The following is a 24,004-nucleotide window of genomic DNA, read 5'->3' on the forward strand; positions in this document are numbered from 1 at the left end:
GAAATTAACTTGATCATCATACACTGTATCAAAACTAAGAAAGTACCTAAACAAAGACCAAATGTATGAAAAATGTTACAGTAGACTAAGGACACTAAAACAAGATACTGGTAACACATCCACATAGTAGTCTATATTAGTACTGCGTGTACTGCATGTTACAGTAAATGACAGGAAAATAATTAGTGCGACTAGAAATATGGCCTTGAAAAAACAGCAAAACGCGCGATAAGCATAATGGCATAATCTTTTTTATTCTGAAATTAACTTGATCATCATACACTGTATCAAAACTAAGAAAGTACCTAAACAAAGACCAAATGTATGAAAAATGTTACAGTAGACTAAGGACACTAAAACAAGATACTGGTAACAATAACGTTCTTGTATGGTGATAAAGTAACTGGTGAAAACATTTATAGGAGTGGCGCTAGTAGTGGGTGCGAGTTGCACGGGGTGACGCCCATTAGGGAGTACAGGTAGACGTGTGTGTGGCAAAAACAGACAGTGTATACACATTTGCACAAGTTAAAAAGGATAGGCCATTATGCACCAAGGATTTGTTTTTTTGAGGGGGTAACTACTTAATGCTAACCGCACATGGTGACAGCATTCCTAGCGACGCCTCTGCACAGAAACACCTTACTCCATGAGATCAAACTCATTCCTACAAATTGTATCACATGGTCACGGCCATGTATAATTCTGCCAGAGCATAAGTGTTTCCTTTCTTATTTTATTGTTTAAATTATAATGTTATTGGTATATAAGGCAACTTTGTTATGAACTAAAGTGGTTGTGTTTTAAAATAACAGTCTGTAATGAATGGCTAATGTTTAAAAGCGAAATTATAAATTAATAGATTTTGATCTACATATAGTTCCTGGTGAAAAGATGTCAAAGATGTACTTAATTTATTCATTGCTTGATAAAACAGAACTACACCAAGTGCCATGAAACTCAATTTTCTGTACAAATTAATCAATTAATAGCACTTACTTATTTCTATTTAGATTTAAAAAAAAAAAAAAAGATTCATGATCATTTTTAATGAATGAAAATAAAGCCGATCAGATTTCTAAAGTATTAATGACAATATTAAAAACCAATCTAGGTCAACACGTTTTATATAGCTCGGTGAGGTCCGTTGTGTAAGTGGTAGGAGTTGGTTTGAAGTCAACATTTAGTCAATGTTTACGGATGGTAATCTCTCATAAATACCAGTACTTTATAACATTCAATTTAAAATCCTTTATTTATTTTCTTTTATTTCTTTAAAACAAGAATTTCTTCCAAGTAGAATATAAACATGTATTAAGGATATTGAATTGAAGAATAAATTGTTAACTCGGTTGTCAGAAGTGGGGATATGCGGACTTCCGATTTTTAATGCTCTATCTTCCAACTTTGTCACAATGCTTAGATATAGAATAAAGGCCTATAAGTATATAATTGCATAAGTATTTGCATCTATATAATTATTATTATAGATGTGATGCTGAGGTGGACAATTGTAGTCAAACATTTCCATTTGTTTGGATGTAATCAATAAACTCACCTTAAAATTTTTAAAAAGTGTTACCATTACACCAAATATGCCATTATACCGGTATTACTAGAGCGTCTAATAGAAGGGAAAAGATTGTCATTTTTTTGCAATAGTTATCATCTGTATGTGCTTGTTATTATTAATCATACCATATGCAGAAGACTGGGTTATCTAGGCCAAGAAAAAAAAAAGTCAGTAAAAGTCTATTATTACGGTACGGTACTTCGAAGTAAGCATAGCCAGTAGGAAACAGTTTGTCTCTGAAAGTAGAGTTTAGAACAGCAAGCTAATAACAGTATTGTACTGATAGTGAAGATACACTTAACGCCATTCATTCTTTGAAGTCATTAAAAAAGAAAGTCCTATACCGGTATGTACCGGTACTATTCGAGGTTACGAGATATGACTTGGAATATCCACTTCCAAGACATGGGTTAGGTTCACTGGCGGATCCAGAACTTTGGAGTGGGGGGGGGGAGGGGGGCGATTTTTTTCCAAACCCTAACCCTATGCATAAACGTGCGTACAGCACATATATAAAGCGTTTTCTTGCATACTTCACAGAAGAAACGCATTCTCCTGACCTAAAGCTCATTATTCATACCGGTACTATTAAAAAAGTACGTTTTGAATAATGTTGTACTTGAAAAATATTCTAATATGAATTTATAGGCCCTTAATACATTGCAAATAAAACCGATTTGTTCGTTGAAAAGATAAGATACCACACATATTTAGATTTTGGCTTTGAGGATCGCCGCAGAAAAAAAAATATTCGATAAATAATATTCAATAAAATCGAAGTATAAATTGTGAGTTATAGTCCCCAAGTTATTTAACTAGAAAAATATCAGATTGAGTAAAGGTTAGAAAAAGGCGACTATGACTGCATAATTTGGGGTTTAGAACTCATCTCAATCGTGACTCTTATACTGAAAAATTTCGTTTGAATTCTAACTTTTCGAATGCCAAGTCTTTCTTAAAATAATTATGATAAATTCATGTGAAATTACATAAACTCTGTCTGGAAATGGGAGGGGCGGTAGAGTGAAAACGTTGAATCCTCGCTCCTTTAATAATTTCTGCTAAAGATTGCATTTGGCATTAAAGAATAGGGGTGGGGCGACTCGATATAAAAATTTGATTTATAGTATATATAAATTATATTAGTGACAGATTTTTTTATTTTGTAATTTCTTAACTATAATACAAAAAGAAAAAGTATTGGTTTGTCCGATGGGGGAAAAGCGATTGCATGTATCGCCCCTCCCACCTGGTACAAACCTTTTTCATTTAAATTTACTGATGATACAATTTGAGATTAGAGTGTGGTACGACATAATATTCAATGGGTTCACATATCAATACGTAGTTTATATTATATAGATATTCAACTAATTTTGTTCACAAACTATGATTCTCCATAAAAATAGGATCACCCCCTACTCAGAGGGCTAGAGTGGGGAGGGCAGTACATGCAATCGCCCTCCCCCTCCAACCCCACCGAAACGGCCAAGATACCAGAAGGGGAGCGACATAATATAATAAAATTTATATATTAATTCAACTAATTTTGTTCACAAACTATGATTTCTCCATAAAAGTAGGAACGCCCCCCCCCTCACTCAAAAGGTTTAGGTTACCGCCCCCCCCCCCCGGACAGCCAGTGGTTAGGTTTCATCATAGCTGCAATCTAAATTACACGATCTAAAGCAGTAGACCTACATACACCCTGTCCCAAGTGTTAGTGATACTAATAATCACAATTAAATATAGAACCGTCCATCTTTTTTTTTTTCGACCTTTGTACTTGAACTGTAGCGCGGGAAATTTGAAAGAGTATTACAGTTAATGTTCGAGCTTTTGTTTACTTTGAATTTTATTTAGTATTCACTTTGCATTGTGATCACGATTAATTAAGTAAAAAAAAAAAACAACTGAAAAGACATCCCAAGGAAATAAAGGAATAAAGAAGCAAACAAGTTTTTTATTGAGTGAAGGTAGAGCACCGTTCAGTTGCTGCCATGTCGGTCAATATTGCAAGGATTATCTCCCCTTATCTTAGTACATTTTCCCCAATAAAACACATTTAATTAATAATAAGATCTAATTGATTTTTTTTTAAAAAGGTCGATTTATATGGTTTCATCGACAAAAAATAAATGCAAATTTCAACTTTATCCGAGAATGGCAAGTGGGAGAAGACACGTACTCTGCCCAGACAGACAGACGGAGTGAGGTAAGATCATCTTGTCAAAAAAAAATCATCATGCTAACTTCACTTCTTGTTTTTTTACAAGAAAACATCAAAGGTGTCAGAATGTTACGTTAAGAATAAAACATACAAAATAATAACAACAACAACAAACAACAACAAAACTTTAAATAGTAATGAGCAGAGGCATATAGCTAGGAGAAATAGATGTTTAAATCTTTATTTCCTAGTCATTACATATGATATAGGCCTACCATTTTAAAATACAAAGTACATAATTCAAGTATCGATTTGATTATCTGACAAGGTAACATATTTTAAAATTGTATTTATGTGTTTCCAATCTTCAAACATATTACGCTTCTAATAGCTATGTATAGATCATCTTTCGTAAAATTAGTTTTAGATAGACCTACATTAACTTCTAGATTTTTATATTATATAACAACATGTAGGAGGGCCAATCTCGCTATTCCCTTTTAGAACAACAGTTATAAACTAAAGCAAATTATACACACAATAGTTTACATCTTGAGGTAAAAAATATGATCAAAACAGATGAATATACGTTTGTCAAAAATGTGTCTAACATTGTAATATAGTAACAAATAAACAACTTATTACAAAAATGTAACAATCATCGAGACACTGATCTGACTGGCCACATTAAGAAAGATAATACAAGAGTCAATGTATACCCGCCTTCCATATTTAAGGAAATATAAGGAAGTGGAGGCTGTGTTAGAATGTTCGAAATGTTCGTATATCTTATTCACACTATTCATATCCAGCTCCAAGGTACAGTGCTACACTCCCAGGTGGGCAAACATAAGGGGGAGTAGTGCACACTTCAAATGTAAGATTGTTTAACGGGAACTAACTCTAAAAATAAATTAAGAATCTCTTATTTTCATTATTTGTGGTTAGCATTGTAATAACAGTAATAAACTATTTAATAAAGCAGTGATAAGGTTTTAGCCCTGAATAGACTTTAAACTTATTTGTGCACGATTAAAGGCATAAAGATCTATCTGTTTAGGCCCATGGGCGTAGCCAGGAAGGGGGGGTTTGGGGTTCAACCCCCCCCCCCCGAAATGAAATCGCCCCCCCCCGAGGGGGGGGGGGGAGTCGGAATTTAGTGACTGATTTTTTGCTTTGATTTTGTTTATTTTAGGTGAGATTTTAATACTAAACCATCACTTGCCCCAGCAAAACCAAAGGGGTTTTGAGTTTAAAACCCCCTACCAGGGGGTTTTGAGTTTAAAACCCCCTACCAGGGGGGTTCGAGTTTAAAACCCCCTACCAGGGGGGTTCGAGTTTAAAACCCCCTACCAGGGGTTTTGAGTTTTAAACCCCCTACTTGGGGTTTTTGCAGTTAACTCCCCCTCTTCTATAAAACAAAACAAAACAAAAAAAAAATGCAAACGAAAATCCCCTAATTCCAAGAGCGATTTTGATTTTAAAACCCCTCTCCAAAATTTACGATAAACCCCCCTCTTCAATATAAAAAAAAGCTAATTACGCACTAAAAATGTTATGAGCGTAGCTAAATGGGTTTTGACTTAGTTTTGAGTTGAAACCCCACTTCAGCGGGTTTGAAGGTAAAAAAAGACCTCTTTAATAATAAAAACAAAGCAAATTATACACTCAAAATGGTATGAGTGTAGTCAAAGGGGTTTTAAGTTTAAACTCCCCTCCAGTGGAGTTTGAAGCTAAAAAGTAACTCTTCAATATAAATAAAAGCAAATTACTCACTCTAAAATCTATAAGCGTAGCCAAAGGGGTTTTGAGTTTAAACCCCCCGCCAAGGGGGTTTGAGGGTAAAAATACATCTTCAGTTGAAGAAAAAAAGCAAATTACGCACTCAAAATGCTATGAGCGTTGCCAAAAGGGTTTTGAGTTTAAACTCCCATTCAGACGGATTTGATGCTAAAAAATACCTCTTCAATAAAAAAAAAAAAAGCAAATTACACACTAAAATTATTTGAGCGTAGCCAATCCAATCGGGGGTTTTGAGTTTAAACCCCTCTTCTACAGATGGCGTTTTTTAAAAGTTTAAAACCCCTCCAGATGGTTTTGAGTTTAAGATCCTCCTTACTGAGCATTTTGAGGTGGAAAACCCCCAACAGATGATTTTGACGATAAAACTTCTCTTTTCGATATAAAATCTAAAGCAAACTACAGTCACTTAATTCCAAGAGCGTATTCAAGAGAGGTTACACATTTTTACCAGTGGCAGGGCTCCCTTAATAAAATGCAGTGAATAGTCATCTGCCGAAATTGAAAAACACTAAATGTGGCTCAACAAAGATAGCTAAGACAGATTTTAGGAGTCAGTTATAGAGATCGGGTTTAAATCAAATAAATCGTATGCCGAACTGGGAGTCGACCCTTTAGTAAGATTGTGAGAGAGCGACGCATGAGGTTTGCGGGACATGTTCTCCGACAAAATGAATTACGCATAAGAAGATGATATCTGATATCCTAGTACAACTTGACGCCACTCATTCATTGGGGTCCTCATGGCAGGTGGGAAAAGGCTTCAGACATTACCAGTGACAGATTTTTATGGAAACAGCTTGACGTCAAATGCTCCGAACGGCGCGGGAGGGTCTAAGTCAGTAAGAATAGCACATAAGGTTTTTGAAATAAAACTTTTTAATGGCAGGAAAATGCACTGTAAATACCTTAGAATATGCATTTTGTTGGCTTTCAATACCAGAAATAGTGCTTGGCGGCGGGGCTTCGCCCCGCGCTGGAGGAGCTCCTAGCGCTCCCCCAGATCCCTTTGCTAGTAATGGCGGGGAATCTACAATTTATGGAAACAGCTTGACGTCAAATGCGCCAAACGGCGCGGGAGGGTCTAAGTCAGTAAGAATAGCACATAAGGTTTTTGAAATAAAACTTTTTAATAGCAGGAAAATGCACTGTAGATACCTCAGAATATGCATTTTGTTGGCTTTCAATATCAGAAATAGTGCATGGCGGCGGGGCTTCGCCCCGCGCTGGAGGAGTTCCTAGCGCTCCCCCAGACCCCTTTGCTAGTAATGGCGGGGAATCTACAATTTATGGAAACAGCTTGACGTTAAATGCGCCAAACGGCGCGGGAGGGTCTAAGTCAGTAAGAATAGCACATAAGGTTTTTGAAATAAAACTTTTTAATAGCAGGAAAATTCACTGTAGATACCTCAGAATATGCATTTTGTTGGCTTTCAATATCAGAAATAGTGCATGGCGGCGGGGCTTCGCCCCGCGCTGGAGGAGCTCCTAGCGCTCCCCCAGACCCCTTTGCTAGTAATGGCGGGGAATCTACAATTTTCCCACTAACTCATGGAAGAACCTATTCTAGGGCACAATAAACGTCTTCCGAAAGAATGAAGGGTCAGAATGCAATAAAGATTATGTACACACACACACACATAAATACATATAAAAAAAAATTCTCCGGGGGGGGGGGGGGAGAAAAAATCCACCCCCCAAACCCCCCCCCCCCGAAAAAAAATCCTGGCTACGCCCATGTGTTTAGCTCAAAGGACTGTTAGAGCAGTCTACAAAGACTTGCTAATTCGGATTCTTTGAGAGCTAGATCTACATCCAACAGATAATATTACAAAAAAATAAAAAGTTATAGTAGTTCTCACACTTTCAAACAAAGTATTTTCGTACCTCTTTAGACCATCGCTCATACATATAAGTATATGACTATACATATCCAGAATGATAGTCATACAATAAATTATCCATAATGATATTTAAAATTTGGCTCAACTTTCATTTCTCTAAACGTCCAGCCTTACACTAATTATCTTACCACCATAATTTAAAAAAAATGTCAATCATTAGAAAACAACAAAATATTGTCATCTTTAACAAGTGATAAAACATAGCTCTAGTTAAATGCTATAGCAATGATAGCACACTTTACATCTTTAAAATCTAAAGGGCTATTCAATAACTATTTTCTTTAATTTGATAGTCCTATTAGCATACTAGAACTAGAACAAAGGTAGCTCCTAACTTAATTTCTCTATGTCAAAGGAATACTGGTCTTCAAAATAATCACACAGTAAATTCAGATATACATTGTTCTCGAATTGTTATGTTCCTAGAGGTGGAGTTTAGGGGCTATACATAGAGCAGTGCTGATTGAGCTTTAGGCCTACTTATTGTATAGAGTAAGGTTTACAAAACGATAGGCCGACTTGCCCTAATTCTATTTTTTTTAGATAGAAAGTTTCCATGGTAAAAACTTAAAAAATAAAGGAAAGGTAATTACATTCATTATGACTTTTTACATTGCAATGCGGAACGAACCAAGAATGAATCTCTTATTAAAGGAGTTGTCTGATGCTCTGATCATAGGATGACAAGAACAGGCTGTTTTTATCGTTGTTTTTTTCAGAGCAGGAACTGAGTTTGATCGACCAGGGACCTGCAGATGGGATTTTTTTTTTAAGGTGGAATTTTATGAGGCGCTATACCAATATTGTAAAAAATTATGAGGCCCAATCAGAAATCCAATTTACTCGTTGGTCCAAAATTGCCTTTGAAAAAAAAAACAAACGTAGTCAGCAGCTGGTCTGATGTCTCGAATGATACTGTGTTGATGTCTGCATATGTATGTGTTGATGTCTGCATGTGTATGTGTTGATGTCTGCATATGTATGTGTTGATGTCTGCATGTGTATGTCAGCTATTATATTTCAATGTTTAAATTTGATATCGAGGAAAATATTCGTCTATGTTGATAGCAGTAATAAAAGTTCTCTAAATATGTTGGGCGCAGTGACGAGTTTTAGAAATGCCGGAAATATGTCATTATTTTAATAAACTTGAGCTAGTTGTGATTTTATTAAAATCTAATCTACTATTTGTGCTGCACACAACGAATGGATTTGTTTACTATCTAACTTGCTTACGTTTTTTACAGCCTAATCACGTGGGAATGACTATTTAAACATTTAAATCTATGCGATGTAGACTCTAAGGCTATGAAATCCCTAGGTAAACCTACAAGGTGTCCAACCCGGAAATAAAGCTTGAAAAAATGCGATATCATCATGTAACAAGATTCACAATGTTCCTTATTTAATGAAGAATTGATCCTGTGTATGTTAAGACACTGAGGAGTCACTGAGGACCATCGTACAACTGAAGGCAAACTTCAAGCAAGAAATTGGTGTCATTGATAGACATGTAGCAGAGAACATGTATGAATATGGAGCGCCGCGTTTTTTGTTTTTTTCGCGGAAATCGAAAGAGAAACTTTTCGGCAACCCTTGTAGTGTTGACCAGTCTACGCATGTTCGTTTCTTACAGCTCACCACGGCAGCAACCTTGTAACGTTGAACTGTTCAGGTATGCTTGTTCTTACAGCTCACCACGGCAGCAACCTTGTAACACGGAAGTAACCTTGAAATGTTGACATGTCCAGGTATTGCTTGTTTCTTGCAGCTTGCCACGAGTTCAAATGCAGTTTTTTTAGATTGTATTTCCGAGGAGGACATCCTGTATTATTGAAGTGATCTCTTGCTCTCTGTAGGATGGACGTGTTACACTTAGATCTTTGGTTAAAGGTATCGTACCTCGCCACCTTCATTTGTCACATTTGAACCGACTTGAATCTAAAGTCAATGTTTTTCCTTGGTATTTTCCCCATTCTTTGTGTAATGTCCCACACTTTCGATTAGATTACCGTGTCGAATTTTATGGCAAGCATTTACATCTAACAAATACAATTTATGGAATAAAGATAATTGAAATCAATTTGTATTTCTTTTGTAGAATCTTTATGAACAGATAAAATGTAACTAGCACTTCTGTTATTAATAATATTACAAAAGTTTTTTTTTGTTTGTTTGCACTTTTATTAAAAGAAAAAAAAAGGATATGAGAAATGAATACAATCGATGTTTCATGTTGATGAGAAACGTTACAAACCACAACAACGATCATAGAGTAGAATGTTACTTGATAATACATCGTGCCACGAAAACAAGGTCGATGAGACAACTTTTCGATGAGTTTCACCCTCAATAGGATAGACTTGTGTGTTTATTTCCGTTGTATGTACAGCCCAGCGTTAACAACAGTGAAAATATGTCACAACGTTTTCATATTCCAATATGACTAGGATGTACTTTGACTAATAAATAAAGTGATTTGTAACAAGTACGGCCATAAACACATAATCGAAAAAAAAAAGTCATATAAATAACAAAACATTTCATCAAAGTGACAGATTATTGATTAGTTCAATGAAGACATCAGTTCTGTCACGTGTCTTGTCACGTGTTGTTTATAGTTTTCATCTATCACCAGCAATAAATGTTTAATAGTTAAAGTGTACCTTAGTTTCTTTTATGTTGCTTCTCACACCATTCCAGAATCGTCACACAAGATTGTCAACAGAGTATGAATTTACAGAAACGCAATTCCAGAACCCAACAGAGAAGGAAGTTTTTCGTGACGCTTCTCTCTGTGAGTGCGTTTGTTCTTCACTTTTACAAAAGTATATATATATCCAAAACATAAATTTTTATTATGTCTTTAAGCAAACTCGGATATAAAAAAAAAAGACTTTTATTGACTCAGCACAGCTCTGTCCTCTCAACACATCGACTGTAAACTCTGGATTGGGAATGACTGTGAATCGTTCTCTGTTTATTTGTGTCTCCGCCATCTACGACTGTGTTGGATTTAAACAGTCATTTTTGTACATTCTCTGTTTTCTGCAAAGGCAAAATGTTAAACACTGAAGTGATAAATTGGATGACCAGGAGGTCACGAGGTATATGCCAGAAGTGACGTTTGGTGTGTCCATAGCAACGCTAGAAGCGTCAGCAAAAGAGAGATTTTACTGACTATGATCGTAGCGGCTCCGTCCTTTTCCTGGTTTGTACCTAAACAAACGAAATAAAAGGACGATAAAAAATGCTTACAAAGAAACTAAACATAACCTATAAATAAATGTAACTGAAAGTAATCAAACAATCAATCAGCAAACCAATCAATCAGTCAATCTGTCCGTCTGTCTTGTGTGTGTGTCCATAGCAACGCTAGGAGAAGCGTCAGCAAAAAAGAGATTTTACTGGCTTCGGTCATAGAGGCTCCATTCTCTAAACTGGACATACTCTTGTGTGTCCCGTTGTCACCCTGGTTTGTACCTAAACAAAGGAAATAAAAGGAGAGTAACAATGCTTACAAAGAAACAAGACATATTAATATGCGTAAACTGATAAATTATCTTCTTATCTTATAACATGGGCGTAGCCGGGGAGGGGGGGGGGCTTCAGGGTTAAATTCTCCCTCGAAATGATCCCTCCTCCACGGCAAGGGGAGGGATGGGTGGAATTTTGTGACTGCTGTTTTATTTTAAGCTTTTTTCTTTTTATTGGAGAGGAGATTTTAATGCTAAACCATCACTAGCCCTAGCGTTGCCAAGGAGGGTTTAGATGTTAAAATCCCCACTCCTATAAAAAAAAAGCAAAGTTATTGTCACTACATTCCATGAGCGTACCCAAGAGAGGATTGAGGTTAAAACTCCTAACAATAATTAATAACTAAAGCAAAACTACAGTCAACAAATTCCATGAGCCTGGTCATGGGAGGTTTTGTGGTTACCCCCCCCCCTTTTCCAATAAAAAGAAAAGTAAATGTGCAATCACTACATTCCATGTGCGTATAAATAAAAAAGCAAAACTATAGTAACCGTTTTAGCCTAGCAATTGGGTTTTTCTGTCAGTCGCTGGAACCCATTAGTAAAGTAAATCTACAAGAATTCAAGCAACATACTTAAAAACTAAAGTCATTGGAGCTTCAATCCTACCCGAAATAAAACATTTCACTCATTGATTTTTTTTTTACCAGTCACTGGGATCTACTCTATCTAATACCGTGCAGTGAAGAGCAGATTTGATATTTGACCCACACATTTTTAATAGAAGAATAGCGGAATATATTGCACATCTGGTCTGCGAGCCATTCCAATTTCCAACGCTCAGTGTCTCGACCATATTCACACCCAATGTCTTATAAATAACCGACGTTCCTTTAAATAGAAAATAATTACGTCCTATGCGCATCCATGTGTTAATTTAATCGAACATGCTAGAGAGAAACTCTGCTAAGTCATTGAGACGTTACGAGCGTAGGTTTTTTCTGGAATCACTTAGAAATGCTCTGTTCACAGAACTAAACCTACTGAGACCTGCATCTAAGTGATCTTGGTTTGTACCGAAACAAGATAAAAAGGACTATCGAAAAATGCTTACTAATAAACGAAATATAGAATAGAAATGTGTGTAACTGAAATCCATTAGTCATTCAGTCCGCAAATAAATCAATCAATCATATATGTCCGTCCGTCCGTCCGTCCGTCCATCCATCCATCCATCCATCCATCCATCCATCCATCCATCCATCTATCCATCTATCTATCTATCTATCTATCTATCTATCTATCTATCTATCTATCTATCTATCTATCTATCTATCATCTGTTACATATAGGTAAATCCAGCACTTGGTACAATCTATATTTAATAAAATGCGCAATTATTCATTAGCATCCTTACCTCTTCTTTTGTTTGCAGATTCCGCTGAAATATATAAACAAAACATATGTGTCAGATTCAGGATATAAAACTATGAGTAAACACTAAGCAGTTTATACATGTAGAATGTCTAACATTTTGTTTCTATTATGAATGTAAAAATAGTCTAACTGTTGGACTAGACCCATATTAAATATGAAATTTCATTAGTAAGCTGTTGGGTAATGAAATAAAAAAAACAACATTTTTCTATTCTACAGGTCACCTAGTGCCAAATGGAAATATATGCTACTGAAGATGGGAAGGGTTGCGTTGAATGACCTTTATTTACTCCCGACTATAACGACAATGATCTCTCACCATGCAATACCGTGACCTTCAGGTTGGCGATGTCGTCGGTACTACTGCGGCAGATGTAGTCACCCGTGTCCGCCAGGCTACTGTGTTCTATGGTCAGCTCTGAGACAAAGTATTTCTCAGCATGAGACTGAATTTTGTAGATTTGGACGTGTCTGCAATATGGAACAAGAGAAACAATTAAAATTCTCACTTACCCAGTAAATTAGCATATTTAGGTCACTTGGAAGCAGCTTTGACGCAACTATGACTCGCGTCAGCTACACCACTACCTCCTATAAATCCATATCAACAATTTCTTTTTAAAAACTATTGGTCTACCAAAGGGCGTTATTATCTAATGATTTGAGAAGCGTCGGTGTTCACTGTGTTTAATTCACTTACTTGTATTTATTCTCGTCGATCTTATCGCCTCCCTTGAACCAGTCCATCTCGTCAGGAACTCTGGCACCTCCTGAAGCGTTACACCGTAAGAAAATCTTCTCTCCTTGATCGACATACCTCCTACCAGTTATCGATATAGCTGGTGCGAAAATCCACAGAAAGAAAAAGAAAATTATTAGAACATATTTCAATATACGAAATGAAATAAACAAGGAGTGGCAGATTTTGTCCAGTAGCTAATTTAAAGACAAACCTAGATTTAAAATGTCTATAAAGAAAAATCGAACTTTCATAATATTTAATAGACTTTAAAGATCTAAGTCTATAGATCAACTGTTTCCGGCATCTATACATCTATATATACAATATACTCAAGTAGCGGCAGAAAAAAATTCGTTTCTTATACAAATTAAGTTCGTGTCTGTTTGACGACAACCAGAATGTATCTCTTTTAGGATAATACCCTACAATACTAGCCTATATATGTGACAGCGTCTAGGCTGAGAGAAGGGGTCTAAAAAGTACAATACTCTGTAAAGTGTTCTTCTTTGGTGTCACGTGACATTTAGCTATTAATAGATACAAAGTGATATTTACAGTTGACTCTTGATAGTCCGACCGTTTACGTGACACGTGGGGAGGGGATGGGTGGGAAAAAAAGGGGGGGGGGTCAGATTACCGAAAACGTCGGATTACTAAGGGATAGCTATTTCAACCTTTTGTGTCAAGAAAATTCTGGATGTATGTAAAGAGCTAAAAGTACAATACATTAACATAGGAGTTCAGCTTTCACTGTAGCATATTATGTACAGAGCTTAAAGTACAATACACGAACAGGAGTTCAGCTTTCAATATAGCATATTATGTACAGAGCTAAAAGTACAATACATTAACATAGGAGTTCAGGCTTCAATGCAGCATATTACAATCTACATTTTAAAATATGCGCACTGTATTAAATTACATAAATTTACGCATGTGTGTTATAAAAAAATCTTTTATGTTCTTTTCTTTCTTTCTTCGCAAACTATCATTGACCAGTCACGTGACTTTCTTTAACGTCTTTCAACATTCACGTGCAGCTGATGTATTGTCACCACGTCGTATTATCAAGAGTCAACTGTGCTCTCACGTTTTCTGAACTATTAAAAGGTTAAAAATACTGGCGGTATAGGCCAAGTACTTAAAAGCCCTTAATAAGAGATATCATCAGCTACTTGTTAACCAAATGAATGCACATCTTTGTGGGACACTGGGGTAATTTGTCTAGCCTTTAACCTACCTTTGTAATAATTAATGTTAACATATAATCATTACAAATTAAACTGATAATCACACACACAGAAACGTTCAATGTAAATAAATAAATGGCAATCGATTAGTATAAAAAAAAGTGCTTGAAATTATCAACTGAAGAATAAACTGAAAACTTTCTTATAGCTAAAGAAATAATTTAAGGTCGAAATCAAAGTGAAGCAGTCTAATGAAACAAAAGACATAGGCCTATTATTGAGTAGGCCTACAAAACAAGTTCTCATCTAGTACACAAACAATGAATTCAGTTTGTCATTCCTAAATTAGTGTGTTAAAACGTTGAGACTCATCATGCCTATAAAGACTCTAGAGTTATATCAATCTTCAGTGCTTTGAGATGATAGCAAATTAAATTTGACATTTTCTGAGTTGCTTTGATTACCTTCTAACATCTCATATTCTAAAAGCACACGAGATTATAAAATTTTAAAATTAACATCACAGATAAACAAAACAACAATAGCTATTGTCTATAAAATCTGGAGGTGTCAAGCTATATATAGAAACATCCTGATGCTAGCACTTCCTTTACATTATTTTCATTTCAAGATAAAAAAAATATCTGCCCACTTTCGTTAATTAGATCCACATCAAAGACGTTGAAATCTATAGGACTGTGATCTAGATCTATGCACTACAATTGTTTTTTTCGCCATATTCTTATCGTGAATTGCAAGTAGCATACAATAATATCAACTGCAGTTGAATGAACTAATAGAATTTCTGGTTTATTCAAACTTTAGATTTTTTAAAGATGAATTTCGAAAAGACAGGAAATAAAGTTGAAATATGAAGACAAATCTTTCTTAGATGAAATAGGAAACCATACAGTAATAAGAGACAATAGCTTTGAACTGGAGAATCCAGGGCACAGTGTTTTGAAAATGCATTAGAGTTCTGTACAGCAGGAGATCTGCTCAAGAATGTTGAAAAACTCGGTGGGGGAAAAAAGATACATTTACAGAAGAAAGAGAGAGAGAAAGAGAGAGGGAGAGAAAGAGTAAGAATGAGAGAGGGAGAAGATGAAGAATGCACGAGACAGAGAGAGAGAGAGAGAGAGAGAGAGAGATCGAGAGCGGGAGGATCAACTTTGACCAGACGAAGGCTCATCAGCTTAACAATACTAAGCAATAAGCTCGTTATCGCCCCTGCTTAGTTTGTCCTGAAACATTCCGTCTGTCCTACTGAATATTTGATAATGTTGAACTACAATCTAACTAGAAGATTTAATGGCAATCTGTTTATTTGTCTGCCTCTTCATCGCTTGACTGAAACTCCCGGGCTCCAGGGTCTCCTCACACAAACTGTTGCTCGGGCTTTTTCGGCAATATGTGACACAAATTTTTTAGAATTTCTTCTGCATAAATCACTAATCTCTTAATGTGCTGAAACTTACAGGCCTATTAGGTTTTGTGTCAACACACAAACAATCAGGAGACACCAGACAAGATCTGCAAGACCAATAACCTAAGTGCCAAAGACACTAACAAGACCTATCATGTAAGGAATAAGATCTACTCCTAGTCTACTTCATACCCCCCCCCCCCCCCCAAAAAAAAAAAAACAACAAACAAACAAACAAACAAAAAAACAAACAAACAAACAAAAAAAAACAAACAAACAAAAAAACAACAACAACCTGCGTGCTCAAATACTTGTCTAGATTCTTAAAATTGTGTTTAAGAACAAAATATATTGTACATATAAAACAACATTTATATACACATTTAAAAGTCCGCCTCCGATCATTGTTACATCTATAAGAAATATTTCCCAGTTGTTTCCAAATGTTTCTATTTATAATTTTTCTGGAATATGCTTACTAAAAAAACAAACAAACAACACAAAAACACACTCACATTACTATTATGATTATTTGACTACATGAAGTCTATCCATGGAACTATACTAATGGAACACCAGCTTCGAGATTTTATGATCTGAGTGCCGTCGCGCATCTTTTTTCGCGCACCATACCAATTTGTGACGATCTCTTATTCAGGGAAATTGTATCTATTTTATCAGATAGTCAGAAAATGGATAAAGTTTTTACAGATCTAATAAAATATAGTGTGGGGAAGTTTTACTCTCAATGAAGGTCAATCCAAGTGGCTCTCGGAGTAAATTTCTTCTTTGGCATCCTCATCGATTTTTCAAATTGGTATGGTGCGCGAAAAAAGATGCGCGACGGTACTTCGACTCTCTTTGTCTTTGTAAAAAACTCGCAGCTGGTGTTCCATTAGTATAGTTCCATGGTCTATCTAAAAAGGTACTGTGACCTACTTTAGAGCGGAAAGAAAAGAAAACAATATTAAATAATAACAACTAAAAAAACTAGGCGCATAAACACACGAAACAAAATGGTGAAACAGACAGATGAATGGATCTAGTGGAGGTGGCACCATGTTAGTACGTACAGCATCCGTGAGCGCCTTCTGCCCCGCACACACTGACCGTAAGGTTAGCGATATTGTAGCTTTGACCACTGGGCAGATGTTCAGGGAGGTGGCTAGAACCTGAAAGGCAAGGGGAGTAAGAAGTGATGCAAGTATAGACAACTCAGTCAGATAAGAATGGTTAGTGACAGACTAACACACACACACACACACACACACAAAGTGCTGAATGAATTGTAACGGGAGTCAGGAGGAGAGACAAAAGACTAGCTTCATCTTAAGGGTTCAAATCCCTTTGGCGTGCAATTTCAACTGCAATAATTATAGTAATCTGTCTGTATTAGGCAGTAAGTCAATGTATTAGGGTATATATATTAAAAGTTTCTGATACTTTAAAAACATCTAATAGAACTGGAAAGTCATCATTGGATTAACACGACAAACGTACTGGAGATTTTCACGACAAACTAAACAATGTCAAGGTCGCTGAATTGAACACCTCTGTTGCCAACTAAATCAAAACAACAAGATCTGAGCCTCTAATTTTCACACTATTTTAATGCCTGACAGTTGATCTTCTAGCCTTTTTTTTTTATTAACGCTAGTTAGTTACCCACATGTTTTTCAATACGTTTTAAGTCAATGAATGGCCCCTACAGAGTGAAACTATTTGCCGCTACAAACGGAAGAGCTACCCAAAAAAATGGATCCTGCAGCTCTAAAAAGTGCAGACAAAGTGATCCTAGACCTTTAAAGAAAACATAGATTACCCACAATCCCTTTGCTTTGTACACCGGATACACCCAACAAAATCTAGCAATGTTCAGTATTTCCGCTATGTATGAAAATCTCCAATAGATACTAATACAGCCTAGTTTTAAAAAGACTTTTCTTAAATGTACTGTAATAGAATGGAGACATTACTGACAAATTGTGAATTTATCAGTTCTCAAGGATATAATTAAATGTCATATCAAGGATACTATATTCAATTCAACTATGTAAATACAACAACAACAAAAACAACAAACAATAATTTGTCCAGTGTAACCAGACAAACATATAGAGAAGCTGACATCATGAAAGTTTAAATTAGGACATTAGGGACATCTATAGTTTCCACTTTTTATACGGTGCTTTTAAGTAGTGCTTTTTTTTTCAACAAATACATATATACACAAAAAGAATAATCCAGTTTCTGTGTAGGATTTGCATTTTGATATATATATATATATATAATAATGTCTACATAGTACAATTCCAAATAGTGCCGTCTACTGTGTAAATCTAGGTACCACAGTCTACCAAACAGTTTTTACAGTGACACACCTATGAATCATATCTATACTCGTTTGAAATCTATTTCCTATACGAAATAAATACAAGATTACAAAGAGAGTTTGTGTTACACAAACTCAGAGGCGGCCCCCGTCGAAGTCGGATCCCTGTCGGATCTGCATATTCGCAAATAATATTCAAGAGGTGATTTAATTTTGATGTAAAATGTTTTACACGTTTTGGATGTTCCTTCAGAGTTGAAGATAATTACTTCCTAGTCCAAACCTCCCGCAGGACGACGGGGGATGGGAGCGGGCAGGGTTTGAACCCTGGGCCATCCATAAATCTGAACGACAGTCCAGCGCGCAAACCGCACGACCAGGCAGCCATCCGATGGTCAAAAGTAATAATGTTTCAAAGATTCATTTGCCGTAAATTTAAATTTAATAAAAAAAATAGATTAGTTTTAGTATATTAAAACATTACAATATTGATCAAAACGTTTGGAAATGAAAATCTACACTTTTTTTTTTACACTTTAAGTTTAGAAATTGAAATTCTACATCTTAATCTAGTCTATTTTAGTCTAAACTAGATCTAGAAATTCTAGATCTAGACTCTAAAATAATTTTAATTAGAATATAAATCCAGATCTAGATATACTGTAATAAAAATCTAGATCTAGTTTAAAAAATCTAGATTAGATCTAAATCAAGATATCATTCCTTTTTTAAACGCGAGTCACATAACGAGGCTTAATAAACATTACTATACCGAGTTCTTTTTTCATTTCATTTGAAGAATTAATTCCATATAACGTCAGAGGGAAAAAAACAACACTACGTCACACGGCCTAGCTAGACTAAAAATCGCCTTCATCTATAAGAGCCATTTATCGAGTGTTCATAGACATTGGTGCACCGAGTGCGTTCTTTTAGCATTTCATTTAAAGAATTCATTCCATATGACGTCAAAGGAAAAAAAACACTACGTCACAAGGCCTAGCTAGACTAAAAATCACCTTTATCAACACGAGCCATTTCTCGAGTGTTCATAGACATTGGTGCACCGAGTGCGTTCTTTTAGCATTTCATTTAAAGAATTCATTCCATGTGACGTCAAAGGAAAAAAAAAACACTACGTCACACGGCTTAGTTAGACTAAAATATGTTTTCATTAATACAAGCAATTTTTTCGAGGGTTAATAGACATTGGTGCACCGAGTGCGTTCTTTTAACGTTACATTTAAAGAGTCCATTCATATGACGTCAAAGAAAAAAATTCCATTACCTCACAATAGGCTAGTACCGGTACCATAAAAAAAAAATGTCTTTATTTACACGAGATATTTAACGAGGGTTCATAGACATTTGTGCACTGAGTTCTAATAGATATTATTTAAAAAGGATCAAAGCCACATTGTTTTTGCGTTTTGTCTGTCAGTCGGTCTGTCCGTTATCTTGATATAAAAAAAAACAACTAAAAGTTATTAAAAATTGATTAACCTTTATTTTACGTTTCAAAACATCGCAATAATTTTTAGGTATGAACACAATTGAAAAGTTTATATAATAGATTGTTCCGGATGTTTGTATAAATAGTAAAAGAAAAAGAGAATTTCAGATAAATGTAATACCGTTAATTAAATTTTTTGGATGGTCTCGTATAAAAATTAGATGTACTACAGCCACGTGGAGAGATTTTCATACCTTACTTTGGTGTTTGGATTCTGTTTTCCTTAAAAATCGGAACATAATATTAACGATAATTAGATTTTTTAATGTTTTAGGTAGAAAGTTAAATGTACTGTAAGAGAGTAGTGAGTTAAAATATTTTTCATAAAAATCCGTAAAAACATTATTTCGTAAATGAGAAGATTATTTGTTTATTAATTAGAAGAGGGAGTTCAAACAATTATTTGGCGTTAGTAGATTTTTAAATAAATTCGGAAATTTCTGGCGACGATTTGTAAGAAACAAAATCCGGAACTTTCTTTATCGATTACAAAACTTCTATGTTATGTTTTACAAGAAAATTAAATGTCTAAAAAGTAATTTTCAGTAATCTATTCTAGTAAATTACTTTTTTTAAAAGCCTTATGCGATTTCAAAAAATCATTAGGCATAATTCATGTTTTATAAAACAATATCCGGAACATTTTTACACTTAATGAAATATAAGTCAGTATAGAGATTATGATTTAGCATTAATATGCTATTTACATAAAAAACGGAACAACATATTATTGATAATGTGTTTTTGCAACGTTTAAGCATGGAAATTGAATGCAATATAAGTTAGAAGAGCAAACCAACATTTGTTGGCGTTGATTAGTTTTGCACAAAAAAATCCGGAACAATCAATTTTAGATACTTAAAACTATTGAGATGTTATGGGAGGAACATTAAAGGGTAAATCAGATTTTCAATAGCTTTTAGAGTTCTAGTTTTTTAAATCTAATCGTGACGGACAGACCGACCAACAGACAAAACGCACAAAAGTAAGCTTCTTTTATTCGGATGGGGGCACTAAACAAAAAATAAATAAAATCTGATTTTTAAAAAAAGTTTAAGGAATTGGTTTAGCACCTGATCATGTTGCGACGTTACGCTACTGCACGAAAATCGCTGCATAAAAAGTCCATTTAAAAAAATGTGCGTGATATTTACATACAAAGTGCATTATTAGCCTTTATAAACAAACATAAATATTTTCTTTTAATTTTAGCAGCTAGTTGACCAGAAAAAACGTCTTTAACTATTATTTGTATTTGTTGTAAACATTTCCTGTACATTTTAAAAATATATTTGACTTAGTGATACTGAAAATACACAAAAATTGTCCATCTTTGTTAGCATATTGTAACATTGCCTCCCTTACATTTACGTAATTGTTTTAGAATTGGTGTATTTTTATGAAAAAATCGCTTGCATAATTAATTTTATAAATTAAACGGTTTGCTTTTAGAAAACCAAAAGTAGCCGTTGCACCTAAACTTTTCAAGCCGGATTTAATGATGAAATAATATTTTTCATATCTCTTCTAGTTTTCGAGATCTGAGTGTGACAGACGGACAGACGGACAGACGGACAGACGGACAGACGGACAGACGGACATTTTGCACAAACCTAATAGCGGCTTTTTCCCCTTACGGGGGCCGCTAAAAATGAAAACACTGTGATAGCAACAGCACAGAAATATATTTAAAATATTTACAAATTAAAAAAACAACAACTCCATAAAAGTCCTATTCTTTCTCTTATTGGTCAAGAGAATTGTTCGTTGGTTGACAAATGAAAAAGGAAATAACTGAAAATCTAAATTTCATAGTTGGCTTTATACTAAACAAAAGTTTGTTTTAGATTCCAAGTAATTTTAGTTTGATGAATGCAAGTGTTTTAGTGTTTTGACTTTTTGTTTTAGTTACAATAAAGTAAAATCATGCCAACAGTAGCACCAAACTGACCGGACAATACAACAAATATTGTGTTACTGTTGGTGATGAGAAACATTGTACATATTGGCAGTGATCTACATGTCTATATGCAACTAACTATATGTGTAACTGCAATATTGTATATCTGTATCTGCAGTAAACTATATGTGTATCTGCAGTAAACAATGTATGTATCTTCAGTGAACTATATGTGTATCTGAGTGAATGTTTACGAATTACAGATTATGATTACATTATTATTATCATTACTTGTGAGTTGACAGTATATAGTTATATTCATTTAGAACTTGATATGACTTAGCATAATTAAAATAGTTAGCCGATACACTTTGTCATAGCTGTACACTTTCAAAGACTTTATTAATTAACATTTTAGATGCTATTTAATAGAACAAAAAGGGAAGCGATGTACACATACTGCCAAGTACCACAACATAAAACCCAAGCTCAAGAAGACTTGACATCTCATGCATTGATTATTTGGATAGCATTGTGTATAAACTAGGACTACTAACAGCAGTAAGACAAGTCTAGCAGAAGTACTAAAGGTGTGAGGATATACTTTTCATTACATCAACGATTAAAGCAAGAATGTACAATAACCAGGATTTGTTTGTTCAGAGAGACTGTTAATCAGTTAGATATATCAAATGTTTGTTTACATGCTTTTTAGATTCTTTATTTTTTGGTTAAGTAAGAACTTTGAAGACTTCTTTCAAATGGGACTCTAAAGCAATAAAATGAACACACAATATATTTAAACAAGAGAATGCTGTATTATCTTATAAATTATGGACATTCCTTTAAAATGACGAAGATAATACATCCAGCGAGCTAACCAGCTATGAGCTTATCTAGTCGTGCATGTTAATGACCAGATCCAGCACACTAGAGTGTGACTAGAGTATAATTGACTGTGGTTTTGAGCACTGGAAAACATTAATTTAACAAGACTAGTTGAATGGACGAGTCCACTTTACCGATCAAGGAAAAAAAAGGGCATACGATGCTATTTTGTCCCATGTGGATTAAAAATATTTCAAATAATTCATATTTTAATTAGAAAAACTTCTAAAAGAGGAAGTCAACATCAGCAGATGCTACACATAACTTGATTAAAAGAAGTCAACATTTATAGATGCTTCAGATAACTTGATTAAAAGAAGTCAACATTTATAGATGCTACACATAACTTGATTAAAAAAGTCAACATATATAGATGCTGAAGAAAAGCCGTTTAGAGGTAGTCAACACCTTCAAATACTGTGCCTCAAACAGAAGAGATCGAGAGTTCTTTAAAAACTATTGTTATAAATAATTTCTACTTGTAATGAACAACTGATTCAATCTCCACTGATGATTTAAGGAATGAATGTAGTTACAAAGGAATTTACACATGAATGAATATTACTTTTTTTTTTACACTTCTTATTATTTAGTTTTTCTAGAAATGAAAACAATGTACTGTGTGTGTGCAGATTAATAGATTCAGTTAATATTACAAACTGTATATCCTGTTGGAGAGATAAAGTTGGTAAAGACCAATTTGATTATGTATTACTAATGACTAGTTTATGTAACGAAAGTCTATATTGACAAAACTTGACTAATTCGATCCATGAAGTGTGCTCTTAATTCACTATAACCAAATAAGCCTCATATTATTATTCATATAATAAATGTATACATATATATGTAGTCCCCTGTTTCGTGCGCAAGCCGCTTGCATTAATTAATTGCAAATAGCGGAGCTGGACAATGGGCTATGTAAATCTGGAATAAGATATTGAAGAGATAACACGGTCGTCTCCCCTGGTTCGCTTAAAATAATTATCCATACTCCACTGGCAATCGTCGGATTCTACATATTGGGTTTGTCCAATGCTATCTTTATATGATCTTTCTCCCTCTCCGCCTCTTTCTCTCAAAGACCTGCTATCTACTTCATCCAGCAAAGATGTTTATCATACATGGTAATTTATTCAGCTTATTATTTTTTTTAGATTTCCCCCCCAGAGACTCAATAAAACCTGGCGAAATCAACTCTGTGGCTAGTTCCTGTGTTATTTGTAGGCCCCAATTCTGATCGCAGGACGGTGATATCACGTGACACGTGTACTGATATGGAAATGCCTGGCAAAGTGTACCCACTGACATGTCTAGTTACTACTGATAGTTAATACATTCGGGACAACAGAATACCATTTTCCTAATGCAAGAAGGTCAGTGACTATTTCTTTTCATTGTCTCTTGATGATTTGGGACTTAGGAATTCCCGATTCATTGATCTGAGCTGTTCATGTATTTATGTTCAGTCTGGTTCACATTTAATCAGTATATTATGTTGCTGAGGTGCTCACACCTAAACCCTCTGTGTTTTATATATTGATACAAAGATCATTAAAAAAAATAAAGTAACCCTTTCAGACCTTGCGATCTATGGAGCAGATGATGTAAATCTATGAATAAAGAAACTTTGAGCATTAGTTCAATTAAAAA

The 24,004-nt window shown here is 34.8% G+C and overlaps 1 protein-coding gene across 10 annotated transcripts in view; it reads right to left on the bottom strand.

Annotated features, from left to right (window-relative positions):
* Positions 1-7,290: 7,290 nt before the first annotated feature.
* LOC106070382 (zwei Ig domain protein zig-8-like) overlaps positions 7,291-24,004 on the bottom strand; it is a 261,583-nt gene continuing 244,869 nt past the window's right edge. For 7 of the 10 annotated variants that reach the window (XM_056031109.1, XM_056031088.1, XM_056031096.1 and 4 more), the window contains 6 exons: positions 16,792-16,890; positions 13,061-13,199; positions 12,680-12,831; positions 12,341-12,364; positions 10,856-10,930; positions 7,291-10,666 (listed from right to left, as the gene is read on the bottom strand). In XM_056031109.1, the coding sequence (XP_055887084.1) occupies positions 10,548-10,666; positions 10,856-10,930; positions 12,341-12,364; positions 12,680-12,831; positions 13,061-13,199; positions 16,792-16,890 (608 nt within the window). In that variant the 3' untranslated portion in view covers positions 7,291-10,547. Of the gene's footprint in view, positions 10,667-10,770; positions 10,931-12,340; positions 12,365-12,679; positions 12,832-13,060; positions 13,200-16,791; positions 16,891-24,004 lie in introns of all 10 variants that reach the window. The other 3 variants (XM_056031114.1, XM_056031128.1, XM_056031119.1) reach the window with 3 other exon arrangements.

This window comes from Biomphalaria glabrata, chromosome 1 (assembly GCF_947242115.1).
Source record: "Biomphalaria glabrata chromosome 1, xgBioGlab47.1, whole genome shotgun sequence".
NCBI classification, from domain to species: Eukaryota; Metazoa; Mollusca; class Gastropoda; family Planorbidae; genus Biomphalaria; species Biomphalaria glabrata.